The 20,479-nt window shown below is 37.0% G+C and overlaps 1 protein-coding gene across 1 annotated transcript in view; it reads right to left on the bottom strand.

Moving 5' to 3' along the window:
- Positions 1-20,479, bottom strand: part of LOC127430325 (fibronectin type-III domain-containing protein 3a-like) — a 125,042-nt gene that overhangs the window by 45,763 nt on the left and 58,800 nt on the right. The window contains 2 exon segments of the mRNA XM_051680055.1: positions 635-887; positions 1,824-1,900. Of these exon segments, the coding sequence (XP_051536015.1) occupies positions 635-887; positions 1,824-1,900 (330 nt within the window).

The following is a 20,479-nucleotide window of genomic DNA, read 5'->3' as shown; positions in this document are numbered from 1 at the left end:
AAGGAGTATATTATAAACTGCATAATTATTCTGGCTAAATTAGTTATACACAAAGCTAAATTTATGAAAACCAAACCTGTTTTCAATATTGTTTTCAATGAAGTACATTTGTCTTTTAGTTCATTGAAATGTATGAAAAAGAAGAATATTCACACACACACACACACACACACACACACACACACACACACACACACACACACATATATATATATATATATATATATACACACATATATATATATATATATATATATATATATATATATATATATATATATATATATATATATTATATGTTTATTTATAAACACTTTTTTCCTACTGGTTTGCATCAACTAAAATACATCAGTTTGGTATGATTAACAAGTTGTTAACAATGAAAAATCATTATCAAACTGCTTATATATGAATTTATTAAATGATAAATCGTTTACTATAGTGAATATAATCAAATTTGTATTTAGCCAATTTATGTATTAATAATGTAGGAACATTCCTTTTTAAGTAATCAATTAACAACAAACAAATGCTTTAAAGGTTTAAAGTTTCTTTGTAAACCTGTTTAAATGATTTGAGTCACTGGGAAGAATCAAAGTCCCTCCTAACGGTATGTGTATATGTGTAAACTGACCCTGCTCTGAGTAGATGGTGGTGTGTGCTGGGTGGTACTGGGAGATGTACTGTGCGCTCATGTCTCCGGTTCCTCCAGCCATGCCTGAGTACAGGTGAGGGGGATGGTGCATGATGTGCGGGTGGGGGATGAAGGCCTGCAGGTGGGCATGGGGGGGTGGAGGGGGCGGGTGGTGAAGCGGTGAATGGCCCCCCGGATGAAACTCCGTTTGAGGTAAGACCAAAACACGCCTCACTCCGTTCTCCTCAATGATCTGCAGAGAGAGAGAGAGAGAGAGAGGAAAAGAGAGCGAGTTACCTTTCGAAACCTGTTTCACACCATAGTAGTGTGAAATTACCTTTGTCACCCCTACTGTCATCCTAAATAAGTATGGTGCGTTCACACATGACTCATTCATGTCTTACAGATAAACGGTTCCCTTGAATCTGTCCGTCCAACGAAAACGTTCACAGAGCGTACTGTTGCAATGCATTCTGGGATTACTTCATCTGTGTATGATATATGTGATGCTGCCATCTGGGTTCCAGGAATGTTGAATTAAGATGAAGTTGTGTCAAGTTAAAAATAGTTGCAGTTTTTTTTTTTTTTTTACTTCAAAAATGCATCTAAAGCCTCTGTTCCATTCTGCTATGCTCTGTCAAGCTGTTTTTGAACACAAGAGTGCATCCTGTGTGAACACTCCTTGAAGTCAGTATAATTTTCTGACAACTGTTTGGAACTAGAGGTTGGCCTATAGTGAATGTTGCTAATACCGATAATTAAGGTTGTGAAAAATGCAGACAACCGATTAATCGGCCGATAGTTTTTAAAATTGATTTATTGAATGTTGTTACGTACCATGGGTCAAAGGATGAAACAAAAAAAAAAAGAGGGACACACAAGTACAAAAATTAACTGAAGGATTTATTAACAAAAAAATAAAGGTAAGGTAAGCGCAGAAAATCAGTAGTCCCAAAAAGCAACTACAGGTACCGATGAATCAGTAAAACCGATAAATCGGTCAACCTGTATTTGGAACAGCCTTCATGTCAGGAGCTTGTCTATGATGCCTAAAAATACTGTTATGAATGCAGCTTACTTGTTTTGAAAACAGCTATAGAGTGATATAACTTACACTGGAAATGATATCTTCTTCATGGCAATATAATCTAAAATAACTCAAGTACAAAACAGCGACATGAGGACTCACCTGTTGAACGTATCCAGGAGGCACATAGATTTGAGGCACTGAACCATTTGGGGACATCATGGGAACCTGAGCAGGACCTGTAGAAGAAACATTATGAACAATAAAATATATAACAATTCCAATGTCACAAGCACACAACATGACATGCTCTGAGATACACTGACTAGTCTGAATCTTAAAATAATGGCAAAATCATGGAAACTACAAAATCTCTTAAATTTAACATGAAACGGCATTCGCGACACATTATGGACCCTATTTTAAGAGTACTATGCCTTAAACGTAACACTATGTGATACATCATATGTACTAAGTCAGTGGGCAAGACCATGAAGTTTTGATATTTTCATGCAAACATGTGCTAAGTCTAGGAGCAAGTGGGTTTGTGCAAGTGGATTGGCAAAATCGGGCGCGCAAAGCGCTAATGGGCTGGGTCAAGTGTAATTTAATTCTGAGGTTCTTGCACCGTCCTATATTCCATTCCCTGTAAAGCAACGTCAATGTAAAGGAAGGCAGCCCATTCAAAAGAATTTGGTAGTGTAAATGGGCTGATATTATTATTATTAGTATTATTATTATTATTAATCATATTGATGAACTGACACACAAATCATGGTTAGTATTAAAAGTGATCGGTAGCTCTTTGATATCATCTGCTGGTGGAATCCTCAAATCCCCAACTGTTTAGACTTTGCGCTGAGAACAGAGGTGCTTCTTAAACATCTTAGCGCAATGACCTATTTCTACGGAAAATAGCAAATCGCACTTTGTGGCACATCATTAACATACAATACACCCACAGTTTGCGCGCATACACTCACAGATAGCACAAACACTCCCACCCACGGCCACTTGCACCTAGCGCGGTAGCGAAAAAAGAGACCTATATTTCCATAATATGTAATGTTCTGAATGTGACTCGGAGTGACACCAAACATTCAACGAAGACGAAAATGTTGGGCGCAACTTCATTTTAACCATTTCGAATCAGTTGGAAAGCAAAAAGTGGGTGTTCAGCACCAGAATGCAAGTTAACAGTGAATCGTGGAGAACTAATACCCTCCTAAAACACAACTGGCATCCACTTTTGAGGACGTTTTTTGAGAGGGTATGGAGGCTGAAGGTCAATTTATTATTAAATTAACCAACAATAAATTACTGTTTTACTCATTTTGTTTTACTTCCCTTCTGTTGGCAAGGTTTTTAAGGGCTGTATTACATACAAAACTATGCTAATGCAATGGTTTAATAGCTATTTGGATATTGGTTAACATCATTTTCCCTGCCGGAACAGCTCTTACAAGGCGATGTCAGCCAAAAGGAGAAAGTAGGCTAATTTCAGTTAATACATTTTGCTGAAAGATTACGAAGACATTTCTTTTTTCTTTCGAATTAAGTGCACTGACAAGTAAACAATAAGTGTATAAATGTGTTTTACTAAAGTAAATAAGGTCAATTTTGATTTCATGTTGACTTTAAGTAAAGCAATGAAGAAAATCTGTAGTTTGGGGTCTTATGTATCGCTGTGTGCAGTGGCCCATATGTTGATAAGCATATCTAGTATGTGAATGCAAACAACTGCTGACATTTACTTAGCTGGGTAAAGGAACACACTGAGCTGAATGTGTGTTGATAAAACCGCATCAGTGGAAGTTCTGGCAGTGGCGTGTTTGTGCAGGGAAAAACTGCAACTCAGCAAAGCCTGTTACAGATCCGCTCTTTAAAAGCATTCCCCTGATATGACACTTTCACTTTCAGAAAAGTCTGGAAGAGCTTGTTCAAGCTGCGTGATGCAAAGGACAGCAAACAAGCACGCACATAAATGTAAAAGAACACGTTAACACAGACCTTCCTCCTGCTGTGCAGATGTAGTACTTTTGCTCATAGTGAAGAGAGAAAATAACAGTCCTCTGCTATGAATACGCAAGCGGATTTGTGTATTTGTATTTGCTTATCTGTAGTGCAAAGGTTCCTGCAAAGTAGTTAGTCAAAGGTAAAAGTCCAACTCAGCACTACAACTACAGAGAGGCGAACAGTTCAGCGCCCTCTACGGTAAAAAATGAAAGAAAACACACATACAGTTAGAGTGGTGGCATCGTAGTCAGTGCAAGGGCTCTGACATTTTGAGCTGTCACTCAAGGGAGTGACCTCAGATGGCACACCTATTCATTGTATCATTCACTGTTTATGTGAATATCTGATACTGCATGCGAAAATGGCAAGATCTGGCTGGAATCTCCAGTTCCAATTAGGGTTGGGCGGTAGTATATTTACTATATATTAGAGCTGCGGAGTAGTTACATAACTAAATTAACTATATTGTTTTGTAGCGTGACCAAGGATGTAGCCATGTCTTGAACATTGGGGGGGACCAAACCATTTTGGGGGTGGGGGGTCATGGGTGTTGAGGTCACAAATATAATGGTCCTCTTTGGTCCTTTAATGTAGAAAAGGCGCTGAATGCAAGAACTATGGAATAGAGCTGCTTAAAATATCTATTTTTATATTCCAAGAAAAAGTAACAGCATATGAGGTTTGAGTAAAAGTACATTTTCCATTTTTAGGTGAACTACTCCTTTAACTGGTGGCTCATTTTTTGAGCACAGACCTGACAAGGCATCCTCAAAATAAAATGGTCTCTTTTAAAAGAAGACTCTTAGGAAATGCTGTACAAAATTCAGAATTAATTAATGACATAGAAGAAATAAAGAAATTTAGAAAATCTTAAATTGATTTTAAATCATTGCCAAATAATATTTGCATTAAGAATATATGACACTGTCCTTGCCAAAACCTAAAAGCACAATAGAAGTCACAAGTCTCACCATGTTCTAGTTCTGATCTGGGTGATGGCGCTCTAGTTTTTTTTAATTTATTTTTTTTATATAGAAACGTTTCTTAGACAATGTCAAGAGAATTTTCGAAAAAGCTCTTTCAGCCTGATTCGCTGAAAACTGCTCCGTTAATGTTTTCACATTCACAATTTTGAATGACATACAAATCATGTACTGTACATGACATTTTCAATTCAAAACAGCAAATTTCGCCAAATGGTGAATAGTTTGCACCCTTGGAAATCAATGTCGGTCGGTACAACATTTCAATCATAAAACAAAGGTCAAATATTGCATGTTTAGTTAGATACTTACATCTCACATGACAAAAAACACTCAACCTGAACTGCTTGCTGATGCACGGCGCTGGGATATCTTAAACTTGAGTCCCACCTTCATCGATTTGATTCGATTGATCTCATATGACACTGACGAGCGGTGTTAGACTACTGAGCGCAGTAAAAATGAAACTTTTTTTAAACCATAATTTAATTCCTGCATCAACTTAATGACTATTAGACAGCGGTGCATAATGGACTGCAGCAGAACAGCAACAAGGATATCAATTATTGGGGAGGACAATCTGGCCATATCTGATTACTTGGGGGGACTTGTCACCCTCAAAGTATATTGTGGTTATGGCCCTGGTAGTAACTATCACTGTAGTTTTTTTTTTGGCAGAAAGCATGGATTAAATGCAATTAACCATGATTTTACTACAGTAATACTGTAGTATCCATATAGTTACCATGGTTACTTTTGTGATTAGTAGGGTTTTACTACAAATACCATAGTTAAACTATGGTTACTGTAGTAAAACACTATTTAATTTTCATAAGGGAATTCCACTCTAAAAAAATAATACATATAATTGAATTCTGCAAATCAGAAATTATGCTGATTGCAGAATTAAATATCCAATACAAATCATCCAACTGCTATATATCTAAAAATATTCTCTTCTTTTAATAGCTTCAGTGTAGTTTGTTTATTACTTTAATACCTTTTATTTGGCCTTTAAGTTTCCTGAAGCACCCCTTGTGGCATGGCTCATAAGTATGAAAGCGTTAAGATGTTAAAATGTTTTAAAAGTGCCCATGATGCCACTTTGGCTGATGAAGTTGAAGTAAATCACAGTTGGGAAGTTTGGTTTATTTCAGTGAATAAGCGATGTCCGATATCTGTTAGTTAAAAAAAAATTATTTAAAGATCCATCACTCAAAAATTTGCAGGAAAGTCACTGTGGGGTATTTAACATGGTTTAAGGTATTTTGTGGAGTAGTAAATCTAGCAGAAAAGATTAAGTACTTTCTACTTTAAATAAGTTAAAGCGTGAACTCTAAAATATTAAGTAAATTCTACATTTATAGTTCAATTCAAATTCGAACATGCAAAAATTAATGCTCTAGCTTATGAGTTAATGTAGTTTATGATTGTTAACTGTACAATGCGTCATCATGTATTAATCCTAAAGAAAACTTTGTCATATTAATTTTATTATTTGAGTACATTTCACAGGTACTTAACAGTACGACGCACATTTTACTTAACTTTTGAAAGCTGGTGCTCCCAACACGCTTGAATAATTATTGAGCTTGCATGGTTTCACTGTTTGCAAGTTGATTCAAGGCTCAAACATACTCTACGCAAGTACGTGAACGCAGATGCAACTTGCTACACAAGCTCGATTTAACGCATCGTTGCGTTGTGAAATGCGTCAGCGCCCAATTCATAACACATCGCGAGTTGCTGCAAGGGGTGCTAGAGCGGATATTCTTCTTTCAAACAACAACTGTCATGGTGGACTCGTGCAGCAATTTGAGTTGAGTCTTTTCGAAAAATATGGATGACTTTTTGTCCCCAATCCATTCAAACGAACTTGTTTTTTCTCCGTGTCTCTCCCCACTCCTCAACTATCGACTCATCTACCACATCCAGGCTGCATCCGAAAATGTAGGCAGCTGAATTGCTGGTTTGAATGAATGGAACTCTTAAGGAACTGGTCTCCGAACAGTTTGAAAAGCACTTTATTTTCATTCTGCCTCCGTATACAGCTTCCGAAGGCAGCATTTTCCTGGTTTTGGACGCAGCACCGGTTTCGTGGTCATGCCTAAAAAAAAATCTATGGCCCTCTTGTGGTCTGAGGTTTATAACTGCCAGAGCAATGTAAGAGCACACGTTATGTATGTACAAGGGGACCACGTGTTGGCCATGCGATGAGTTTGCATACTTGCGTTAAGTATGTTTCAGCCTTTACACTGTTTTTATTGTTGATTATGTTGTTACATTTGATAACTTCAAGTTTTGTGAAGTATGAAGTTCATTTTCTACTCAAAATTACCCACACGATACAAAATAAATAAATAAATACAAATCTAAAAATGTTGACCGTTACTGTCATCGTGTTTTGTACACCAAGGGGCAGATTCATTAAGAATTAATTGTGGCTGGTAATAGCACCAGTTTTTTGCACGTGCTCTCTGTGCTGGTTTAGCGCCCGATTCACTCAAGAAATTATGCAGACCAGGCAACGCCACAAAAGCATCCAAAATTTTTTTTTTAATTGCTGCTGAGCGCAATTTTCACATGCAATTCTGATCTTGCGGTCCGATTCTGAATGCTATAGACCTTACTCACGCTAGCACCATCTTTGATATTTAATAGGAATAACAACGAGGCTGTGAGGGATAGACTTACAGTCTCTTCAATGGGCTGTACTGCAGTTTAAAGTGTTTTTGGATCGTTCTGCAAACAAAACATTGATAAAATATCTTTCTAATAACATTCAGTATACAAAGAACTCCAGACAACATGAGTTGTGGAAAATCTGAAGTGATCTAGGTGCTTTATACAGCTTTATACCATTCGTGCCATTGAAGAGTCTATCCCTCACAGCCTCATTGTCATTCCCATTAAAAATGGGATGGAGACTTCAATCTTTTAATGGATCCAGTCCTTGATCCTAGTGAGGAAAAAGTGTTTAGACCCTTTAGAGCAACACTGACACTACAGAGTATGTGTAAAAATCTTGGTCTTACAGATATTTGGAGACTCCTGAATCCTTCTGGGAGAGACTACACATTTTTTTCATCAGTTCATAAGATTTTCTCTAGAATAGATTTTTTTTTATTGTATTTTTTTTATATCCAAGTCACTTATTCCATCTGCCACTGACTGCTCAATTGGGAATATTTTAGTTTCAGATCATGCTTTGGTGTGTTTAGAGATGTTGCCGCATATAGAGAAAAGAAAATCATACAGATGGCGTTTTAATACATCCCTTCTACAGGACCCAGCATTTCAACAAATGTTAAAGACAGAAGTCAATGTTTATTTAGAAATTGAAACTGCTTAAGGCAGTTCTTAGGGGCAGATCATACAATATGTCTCATTCATTAAAAAGATCAAAGCACAGGAATTCATAGAATTGGAAAATAGTATAAAAAATTCTGAAACAGAGCTGAAGGGCCGAATGTTATCCAATGGTCTTAGAGAGTTGACTCAGCTAAAGTATAGGTAAAATGCTATTTTGTCACAGAAGGTAGAGTTTTGGTTATTCAGGGCAAGGCAGACATTTTGAGTCGAGGGACAAAGCAGGGAAACCTCTTGCCAGATACATAAAATAGAGAGATTTGTTTCCCACCATTCCTTCAGTGAAGTCTTCTGGAGGAAATATATTTACTTCTGCCACAGATATTAATAAAGCCTTTAAAGAATTCTATTTTGATCTTTATAGCTCCACATCTTTGTGTACTGATAAGGATATTAGCAACTTCGTAGAACCATTAGAACTTCCTAAATTGACGAATGATCAAAAAGACTTAGGTATTACTTTGGAGGAGCTTGTTGAGGTAATCAAAGCTTTGCCAACAGGTAAGGCACCAGGGCCAGATGGTTTTGCTGCAGAAGTTTTGAGATCTTATGTCACAGAACTGGCTCCACTTATGTTATTAAACTCATGTCATTAAAGAAAGGTGCCATGACACAAGCCATGATCAGTCTCACTCTTAAAAAAGATAAAGACCCAAATGAGTGTAAAAGTTATTGTCCAATTTCCCTGATCAAGTAAGATGTAAAAACATTGTCTAAAATTCTGACCAATCAATTAAGCAGACTAATTACATCTATTATACATATAGATCAAGTGAGGTTTATTCATGGTCGTAGTTCTTCTGATAATATTAGACGTTTTATAAATATTATGTGGTCAGTAGCGAATGATCAGACCCTGATCGCTGTCATCTCACTTGATGCCGAGAAGGTGTTTGATAGGGTGGAATGGATTATCTTTTTAAGATTATGGAAATGTTTGGGAATGGTTGGGTTTGGGAACACTTTTATTGGGTGGATTAAGTTACTCTATAAACAACTGTTAGCGGCAGTGCAAACTATTGGATTCATTTCAGATTTTTTTTTCTCTTGGTAGGGGAACCCGGCAAGGCTGTCCTCTCTCCCCTTTATTGTTCTGTCTTGCCCTGGAACCATTAGCAGCCGCAATAAGAAAAGCGGCTCATTTTTTTATTATTGGATTTTTCAGTTATCTTGCATTGGGCCCTAACGTGCCTCCCCAAGCATTTAACATGCTCAGGGTTGCCAGATAAGAGACGCAACATCCTCAATTTGAGATTTATATTTGCGCAAATGGGAAATATTCCGCCTAATGTTATACTTATTTTGTGCAATCTGGCAAACATTCACGCGATTGCGCTCTTTCTAGCTCTTGCTTTCCCCTCTGAACAAACTTAGCGATCTCTAGTGCAATATTCTGCTCAAGGAATGATTCTGCTCATTCTTGAGGCTGCTTGTGATGTTTGGTGCTACTAAGTTTGCAGGTAAACTTTCTCAGTGATGAAATTAAAAATAAAAGTAGATCTCGGCATCATTGACATGTGGATGGGTAATCACTGACGCGAGCAAAAGCAAGCGAGAGACGAACAAGTTTATGTATTTTTCATTTGTGCAATTTAGAAAGTCCCCTCGCACCTATATGTTAATATAACTCTTGCAGTAATCATTTATCATAATCATGCAGCCTGTTTTATTCAGTTGTGTGCTGAATGGAAAGTCAAACCATTGATGAGACCCAAAAAAAGTTCTATAATTTTTCTTTTTTTCCTTTCATTAAAACAGACCCCTGATGTAGAGAGTGTTAAATTGAATAATAAATTAACAGGGAAGTAGAGATGGTAAAATAAATAATTTATAATAAGCTCAGCATTTATTCAGTTTTTTAACGCCTGATAGAAAAGTATCTACCTTTGTAGAGCAATACAATACTTCAGGCAACTGCAGAAGAGTCCCATTAATCACATATACACTTCTGAAAATTGAGTACACCAAAATCAAATCAATGCAGAACATTGTATCTCAAAATGAATACAATGTGACCCCCTATGCATTACTTAAAGCCTGATGTGGCCCCTTTACCAAAACAGTTGCCCACCCATGCTCTAGAAGTTCCTCTTTCTTATTTTAAACAATTTGATAGAATATCTAAGTCTTTTATTTGGAATAGTAAACGATATCGGTTGCATTTCATTGACCAATTGACAAAGGAGGTTTAGGCCAAAATGTTATGCCTTTAGTCTCAGATACTTGGCCCATTGGTATCTTCCACCTGAGAGAGCCCCTTCCCTGGTACTACACTGAACAAACAGTCCTTGCCCCAATCTCACCATTGCCAAGTCTTTCTATTAAATTGCCTAGAGAAGTAAAAATGCATCCCATTATTTCACACTTACATTCAGTATGGACAAAGGTTTCCCATATGTTCAATTTTGATATTTACCTAAATGTTTCCTCAAGCATATGGCTAAACCCAAATGATGTATTACCAAGACCCACTTTTGCTAGAAAGAATGGATCAAGAGGGGTGTTGCTACACTTGGTGACGTTTATGAAAATGGAGCTTTGAGATCATCTGAAAATATAAAACAGCAATTTGGGATTTCTAGGTCTCAATTTTTCAGGCATTTACAGTTGCACCATCTACTTTGACCTATTTTGGTGGTAGTACACAGCCCTCTAAAGCTGCAGAAACCCTCTGTCTGCTGCTCACGGCCTTTGGAAAGGGGCATGAAGCATCAGTGTATTATTTCTCATTGATTCAGACTCTAGGTGAATGGGCCTTAACAGCTCTTAAGAGGTTATGGGAAATAGATCTGAACTTGGTATTGGAGGATGGGGAGTGGGAAAGAATCTTAAAAAAGGTTAAAACTATGTCTAGGTATGCAAGAGTATGCCTTATTCAGTTTAAGATTTTGCATCGTTTCTACTGGACTCCCTCTAGATTGTATAGGCTTGGTTTAAAATTCAAACCTACCTGCTGACGATATCAGTTGGAGCATGGAGACATAGCCCATGCTCTGTGGTTCTGCGCTAAGATTCAAAAATTCCGGGTAAGAGTCAAGAATTTTATCTATGAGGTTTTAGATAGCCAAATTTAATTCTGCCCCAGACTATGTATATTTGGTGAAAATATACAAAAAGCTAGGTCCAAACTAGTGCAATGATTGGCAGACAGATAATTCTTAGAGGATGGAAGTCAACTGATGCTCCCTAATTTCAAGAATGGTTACCCGAACTGGGTATGGTGGCGGCATTTGAAAAGATGTCATATAAGCAGCTTGACAGATTGGAAGCGTATGATAAGAAATGGGACAGCTTTTGGCCTTTCTGGAGGGCTCTCAGTGAGAACCATGTGGTTGTAATTGTGCATTCTGCTCTTTATGGATTTCTTTAATTTGTCTTTGTTTGTTGATTTTTATATTTTTTGTTTGTTGTTTATACGTGTACATTGTGTAATTTAGGCTTTGACCACAGGGATGTTTGTCGAGGGACAGGGTGGGTTTGGGAAGGGGTAAATAACGGGGGTTAAAGTTGAATCTGTATATACAGTATATATACGCTGCTGATACAGTTTAACTCAGCAGTCATTGAGTCTGTCCTCTGCACTTCAATAACTGTCTGGTTTGGTTCAGCTACGAAATCAGACATCAGAAGACTACAAAGGTCAATTCGGACTGTTGAGAGGATTATTGGTTGCCCCCTGCCCTCCCTTCAAGAACTATACACTTCCAGAGTGAGGAAAAAGGCTGGAAAAATCACTCTGGACCCCACTCACACTGCCCACTACCTTTTTGAACTGTTGTCTTCTGGCCGACGATTCAGAGCTCTGAGCACCAGAACCGTCAGGCACAGGAACAGTTTTTTCCCTTAGGCTAGCCATCTCATGAAGTTAAATTGCCCCACTGAGCAATAACTATGCGCAATACACAGTTTAGTCTTTTTTTATATTTATCCAACACATCCAACCTCTTCTGCCATTTCATTCCTCTGGGAGAAAAACAACAACAACAACAAAAAAAAACATTTGTACTGTACATAATAGATTTGTATTTGCACTGTACATAACAGATAACAGATTTGTATTAGAATGCACTACATATGTGTATGTGTGTATGTATGTATGTGTATAACTATTCTTTATTATTATCCATGTCTGGCTGCTGTTTTTGTATTGTTGTACACTGGAAGCTCCTGTCACCAAGACAAATTCCTTGTATGTGTAAGCATACTTGGCAATAAAGCTGATATATATATATATATATATTGTTTATTCTGTTTTTATAAACAAGAATCAATAAAAATTGTTAAAAGCAAAAATCAAAGATGGCGCTAGTGTGAATAAGGTCTATATAGCACAGGTTGCTGCAGACTAGGGCTGAAACGTTTAGTCAACATTATCGACAATGTCAACAATAAAAAACTGTCAACAAAAACTGTATTGTCGAATAGTCGCTTGATCTCATTTAATGTAACATGAGATCACATTAAACTCCAAAGATGATGCGTGAGAGCAGCACTGCAGCTCGCGCCTGACTGAGAGGAAGATTTAAAAAGCTCACAGTCCAGACGCACTCCAAACCTTCCAAACAGCTTAAGGTGATGTAGATCGCAAAGTATGAGGGAATTATAATGCAAAAATACAAAATAAGTAAATACAGAAGCACTCTCGTAGTGGAACAAGTGGAGCTGCAGCTGCCTCTTCTGAAACAAAACTTGCGTGTCGAGTGTCTTTAAAAAGATACATCCCGGCGTTAAATGCGTTATAGCTTTAATAAAAGTTTCAAACTCCGAAACTGGCATTTCTCTGTGCGGTCAGCACTTCTTCTATGAGTTGCACGAAGTGTCCCGATCTAAGGGGGAGAGATTGAAACTACACCCGGCTGATGCACACTCTGTCGTGGGGACGCCCTTGCTGCAGCTAGATTATAACGTGATGGCTCACGACTTATTGAATCATAATATGCGTCACTGTAGTGAAGAAAACTGGCAACACGCAGCTTTATTAATAAGAGCGGGTTAAAGATGGATTGAAGTGAACAGAAAGGTGAGAGAGGGTAGTCTTCACCCCATGTACTGCAACAAAATATGTTTTTGATTGTTTTTAGTTTTGGCTTGTTTTCCAATATAAATATCTAAAACTCCTTTAAAACAATGTACATTTTCTTTAGCAGCTATACTGCAGAAGAAAAATTATTATCTGAGAATATTGAATATAATATTAAAAATAAAATGATTTAAAAACATCTAAAAATCCTTTACAAAAAAAAGATGTATTCACCTGAGAAGCAGCATAATATATTTAGACTTGCTTTTAGAGACTAGACCTTGAATATAAGTATATTTTGTCTTTACTGCTTTACAGAAGTGTAACCAAAAGTAAAAAATACACTTATATTTAAGATACATTCTCTTAAAGCAAGTAAATGTATCTTGTTTTAAGGATTTTTAGAATATTTTAAATGGAAAACAAAACAAAAACACTTGATAACAACAGGATTTTTTGCAGTTAATTTCTTTACTGAATTAAACTTAATAAAAAGTATTTTTTTTTTCCTTTAATTCAGTGAATGTCATTTAGAGGCATTTTTAAAAGATGATTTTGTCCGCTTTATTGTTAAGCACGTTTAATACAACCTTTTAAGTCAGGGCACAAGCTGAATAATCGGTTAAGAGCTAATGATTAATCGTCGCAATAATCGCCGAATAGTCCAATAATCATTCTAATAACAGTTAGATTAATCGATTATCAAAATAATCATTAGTTGCAGCCCTACTGCAGACGACTGTATCCGACACCCTGCCGGGACTTTACAGCAATACTTTGATCCAGACACCAGGATCATCTCTTAAACAGGCAGAAGGTGCGCTTGACGACACCGCGCATTTGGATATATGCCTGGTTGTAACGCTCTTCTCCATCATTTGATGATTATTTTATTATTTACTGCTGATATGATCGGTTGAAAATGTTCACAAACATCTCTTAAATAAAATGTATTTCACCGCCTACTTTCATTTGGCGGTTACAACGCGATTTAAATTGCGCCAGGCAATTTTTGTGAATGAAGCTCAATCTACAATGAGCCTAATTTGCATAGAAAGGAGGCATGTTTGCACGGAAAGGATTGGCAATGACTTCATTTAAATCCTCAATACGCAGCGCAATTTCAGTGTTGATTGTGCCTGCTAAAATAGAATGTGGGTCGTTAGTGAATAAGACGCAGGTTTGTGCTGAAATACCACACGCAGAAGTGGTGCAACTGTTTAGTGAATCTGCCAATAAGTGTTCAGGTCTGCGTGTTCAGCTGTGAATCTTGTTTGAATCACCAGTAATGGACAAACAATGAGTGAGTCAAATTTACTTGAAACAGAGTATTGCAAAGTAAACTTTACTCGGGAATTTCTAATTAAAGCCACCAAGATTTTTTTATTTACTAGCAATTTCTGCAAGTTCAAGTTTATTGAGTCCACTCCAAAAACAATTCGGTGCATGTATTGTTATATTGGTGCATATACAGAACATACAAATGGTTACAAATCATTCATACACCTTCATACAGTGAAACTGGTGTTAATTCAGTGGAAACCATAACTTAATATGATTTTTACTAGCTTTTTACAGTATTTAACTTCTTGCATGCTTTTATTATTTCATAATAAAAGCACACAACATTAAAATAGAAGTTATGCAGATTTGGGATGGGGGGTATTAGAGCTGGGAAAGTAAAAACACCAAAAGGGGCTTATATAAAGTACTTTCCCACAAAACAAAATTCAAATTAGAATTTCAAATAATGATATTCTTATTTCATAATAAAATCCACTAATGTCTTTGATGATGTCTGTACAACCTTCCACTGAAACTGCTGCTTTATTATGTGAACGAGCTTCCTCAGAGAAATCCAATTAAAAGACAAGGGTTCGGTCCATCATAAAATTGAGTGTACGTACCTACACGTAGTGTAATAGAGGGAACACGATGACCTTCTCCACTCAACCGGACCACAAACAGAAATTTTTAACCAGAGATGCTCTGTGGAGACGCCTGTCCTAACATCTCCATTAGCTGAAACCCACACCCCCACGTTGCACTTAAGCATCGGGAACCAAACCACAAAACATTCCGATTCCAGTATGATTATTTTTAAACACCGTACGACCAACATACCATGAGGAATTCAGATGAAAACACACACACAGGGTGGTTTATTGCTTCTTGTCTCTACATCATGTGTCACTCTAAGCTGGCAGTCCACCACCCACCTCCCCGACATCTAGATCGCATCTGTTTTTATTCCACGGACAGACTAACTCATATATTCAGCGAGTGCTTGCTGGAAGTAATTACAGCGTGTGTAAGCGGTCTCTGCTCTATAATCAGTGTGTCATAGTGGTTCTGTGCATATAGATTAGTGTGTACATGTTTGGTGACACAGTCAAAACAGAAACTTCTGATCTTGTTCAGGATAACACATGATAGCTGGGATATTTTATTTTCCATTAATGCAGGTCGATTAGATCAATGATCAGTGGGTTATTAAATGGCCATTTCATAGAAAACGGGCACTTTTTAATTAAAGGATGGTTTTACCATGTCAACAATTGTACTACATGTCCTATGTAGTCTATTATGCGTTCAGCAACTTGGCCCACCTAGTCTGGTTGAGGTAATAAGGATGAGATAGGATATATTCCTAAACACTAGAAGAATGACGATAAGAGTAAAATCAGGACCACCAAAACACTGTGCAGTTCCAGGCTGTGTATAGCACCTGCAACTCCGCATATCCTTCTAATGAATCCCAGTATTCCAACAGGACGGAGTGTCAAAAGTTTAGCTATAATAAGGTCCCTTATCATTTCAGTTCGATCTTAACAATTTGGGAAGAAAATTATCGCAGATTGTTTTGTGATCCTGTCAGAATGTAACGCAGGCTTTGCACAGAGACTATTATACCAGAATAGGACTGTAATTACTCTTTGGGAACTACAGGAAAACCTCCAACACATTAGTAATGAGCATTGCTAGTCATTTCATATGCAAAAAGGTTAGCCAAAAATAACAGAATATTTACATAAAGTCTTATATGTACAGTTGCAAAAACAGCCCATTTAATCACAAGGGTCAAGGAGAGGATGGAAAATGGTAATTAAAACCCTTTTTTTTAAAAATTATTTTAAATATTTTATTTTAGTTTAAAATTCTATTATTTTATTTTTAAATATTATATACAGTATATATACTAATATATACTAATATACAGTACTGTGCAAACAGCACATAAGATGTTTCACAAAAACATTTGTCTTAAGATGGTTATTTATATCTTCAGCTTTAGTGTGTTAATAGGAAATATACATTTTAGACTCCCAAACATTCCTTTTGCAAATATAAAAGAGGAGAAAAGAAGAACAGGGAACCCTGCAACAGATGGCATGACCCTAACAGAGCCCCCCACTGAACATCGTGTCAGTCTGAGATTACATAAAGAGACAGAAGTAATTGAGACAGCCTAAATAGATAGAAGAACTGTGGTGAATTCTCCAAGAAGCTTGGAACATCCCATCTGCCAAGAAAAACTGTGTCCAGGTGTACCTATGATAATTGGTGCTGTTTTGAAGGTAAAGGTGGTCACACCGAATATTGATTTAGCTTGTTTATGTTTACTGCACCTTGTATGACATTAATTGATATATGAAAACTATTTATGGCATTATTTTTGAAGACATCCTCACTATGCAACAGTTTTCACAAGTGCCTAAAACTTTTGCACAGTACTGTGTGTGTGTGTGTGTGTGTGTACACACACACACACACACACACATATATATATATATATATATATATATATATATATATACACATATATACACACACGCACGCACGCACGCACGCACACCCCAATCAGCCACAACATTAAAACCACCTGCCTAATATTGTGTAGGTCCCCCTCGTGCTGCCAAAACACTGGAAACCCACATCTAGGAACAGCATTCTGAGATTATATTCTTTTCACCACAATTGTACAGAGTGGTTATCTGAGTTACCGTAGACTTTGTCAGTTCGAACCAGTCTGGCCATTCTCTGTTGACCTCTCACTCTGGACCCCACACACCCTGCCCACTCTCTCTTTGAACTGAGTGCCAGGACATCCAGGCACAAGAACAGTTTTTACCCTCAGGCCATTTTCCACATGAACAATTAAACTGCCTCAGGACTCTTCCATAGTGCAATAATGTAAAAACATATCTCATGTACATATGTAAATTCACATATTTAATTCAATAACTGTACATCCCGCTACCCTGCACATACATTAACACTTGCACATGTGGATTCGCCATTCTGTTATATGTCCTATTATATTGTATGTCTATTTATTACCTTGTTTTATATTCTGTGTCTCACCGTAATATTCTGTGTGAATTTGTTTCTCCTATCACCCAAAAAAATTGTGTACGTAAGAACACTTGGTAATAAAGCTCATTCTGATTCTGACATATACAGTATATCTATCTATCTATCTGTCTATCCAGTTGAAGTCAGAAATTTACATACACCTTAGCCAAATACATTTAAACTCAGTTTTTCACAATTCCTGACATTTAATCGTAGAAAACATTCCCTGTCTTAGGTCAGTTTGGATCACTATTTTAAGAATGTGAAATGTCAGAATAATAGTAGAGAGAATGATTTATTTCAGCTTTTATTTCTTTCATCACATTCCCAGTAGGTAAGAAGTTTACATACACTTTGTTAGTATTTGGTAGCATTGCTTTTAAATTGTTTAACTTGGATCAAACGTTTTGGGTAGCCTTCCACAAGCTTCTCACAATAAGTTGCTGGAATTTTGGTCCTATTCCTCCAGACAGAACTGGTGTAACTGAGTCAGGTTTGTAGGCCTCCTTGCTCTCACACGCTTTTTCAGTTCTGCCCACAAATTGTCTATCAGATTAAGGTCAGGGCTTTGTGATGGCCACTCCAATACCTTGACTTTGTTATCCTTTGCCACAACTTTGGACGTATGCTTGGGGTCATTGTCCATTTGGAAGACCCATTTGCGACCGAGCTTTAACTTCCTGGCTGAAGTGTTGAGATGTTGCTTCAATATATCCACATAATTTTCCTTCCTCATGATGCCATCTATTTTGTGAAGTGCAAACGGTTCAATTTTTGTTTCATAAGACCAGAGGACATTTCTCCAAAAAGTAAGATCTTTGTCCCCATGTCCACTTGCAAACTGCAGTCTGGCTTTTTTATGGTGGTTTTGGAGCAGTGGCTTCTTCCTTGCTGAGCAGCCTTTCAGGTTATGTCGATATAGGACTTGTTTTACTGTGGATATAGATACTTATCTACCCGTTTCCTCCAGTATCTTCGCAAGGTCCTTTGCTGTTGTTCTGGGATTGATTTGCACTTTTCGCACCAAATTACGTTCATCTCTAAGAGAAAGAATGCATCTCGTTCCTGAGCGGTATGATGGCTACGTGGTCCCATGGTGTTTATACTTGTGTACTATTGTTTGTACAGATGAACATGGTGCCTTCGGGCATTTGGAAATTGCTCCTAAGGATGAACCAGTCTTGTGGAGGTCCACAGTTTTTTTCTGAGGTCTTGGCTGATTTCTTTTGATTTTCCCATGATGTCAAGCAAACAGGCACAGAATTTGAAGGTAGGTCTTAAAATACATCCACAGGTACACCTCCAATTGACTCCAATTTGCAAATTAGCCCATCAGAAGCTAATTGGCTAATTGCCTAAAGGCTTGCCATCATTTTCTGGAATTTTCCAAGCTGCTTAAAGGCACAGTTAACTTTTTGTATGTAAATTTCTGACCCACTGGAATTGCGATATAGTCAATGAAAAGTGAAACAATCTGTCTGTAAACAATTGTTGGAAAAATTACTTGTGTCATGCACAAAGCAGATTTGCCAAAACTATAGTTTGCTAATTTTAAGTCTGTGGAGTGGTTAAAAAATGAATTTTAATGACTTCAACCTAAGTGTACGTAAACTTCTGACTTCAACTGTATGAAGTCAGAAGTTTACATACACTTAAGCTGAAGTCATTAAAACTCATTTTTTAACCACACACACACACACACACACACACACACACACGTTGGTGCAGCTATCATTATGAGGACTCTCCATAGATATAATGATTTTTATACTGCACAAACTATAGATTCTATCCCCTAACCCTACCCCTAAACCTAACCCTCACAAAAAACTTTCTGCATTTTTACATTTTCAATAAAACATAGTTTAGTATGTTTTTTTTTTTGAAGCGATTTGAATTATGGGGACACTAGAAATGTCCTCATAAACCACATTTATAGCATAATACCCTTATAATTACCAGTTTGTAACCTAAAAAAAAAGTCCTCGTAAACCACTTAAACCTGCCCACACACACACACACATACTATATAATGTAAATTTACATATATTTTTTACAAGTATTTACATTGTTATGTAGAACAAGTGCTTAAACAGTACTCTCTTATTAAAGGAGTAGTTCACCCAAAATTCTCTCATTATTCACTTACCCTGATGCCATCCCAGATGTGTATGACTGTCTTTCTTCAGCAGAACACAAATTGAGATTTTTAGAATATAATTAAATGGGTGCCATCAGGCTGCTGGCTGTTTGATGGTCCAAAAAGCACATTCAGGCAGCATAAAAGTAATCCACACAAATCCAGTCGATAAAGTAATGTCTTCTGAAGCAAATCGATAGGCTGGTGTAAGAAACAAATCTTACATTATAAGGACCTACAGAACTTCAACATTTTTCTAAAAATCTTAATTTGTGCCCTGCTGAAGAAAGACAATCATACACATCTGGGATGGCATCAGGGTAAGTGAATAATGAGAGAATTTTCCTTAAAGAATAGCAGCAGTTCAGCAACAGTCTCACAGAAGTGTTTTTGGTTGAGCGCATATTAATGAGAGTGGACTTGCATGGCTTCTTTCCTGTATCCGTGCTATGCGTAATTAGAATTACATGTTTATTTGTTATGATTTTTGATCAACAACTGACTGTCAAGAACAGAAAGAATATTAAGAGACATTCTTCTATGACAAATGGATTGCATGGATCAACATTACACGGATCTGATCAAATAAAACTTTTACTCTCAACACGCAGTGAAAGCATCTCTGTGCTAGAGATCTTTACTACTATATTTCTCAATCATGGTGAATGAAATCTAAAAAAATTTACCAGCCAGTGGCTAATCACAGACATTTTAAGTTGCATAGTGCAAAATTTGGTCGCATACGCGAGTGATTTTCTCTTATTGTAGAGGGTTGCCGCAAAGAGTGAAAGATTGATGGGATTTAAGAATCAATATCAAGACCGTTCAAATTAAGAAAAATCTTGATTTTTACCCAACCCTATTAAATTGTATTATATATCAGCCATCGCCCACCCTGATGCCAGTATTGGACATTAAAAAGGATCACATATTG

Source organism: Myxocyprinus asiaticus, chromosome 39 (genome assembly GCF_019703515.2).
Source record: "Myxocyprinus asiaticus isolate MX2 ecotype Aquarium Trade chromosome 39, UBuf_Myxa_2, whole genome shotgun sequence".
NCBI lineage: Eukaryota > Metazoa > Chordata > Actinopteri > Cypriniformes > Catostomidae > Myxocyprinus > Myxocyprinus asiaticus.
This window is presented reverse-complemented; position numbering and strand designations above follow the sequence as displayed.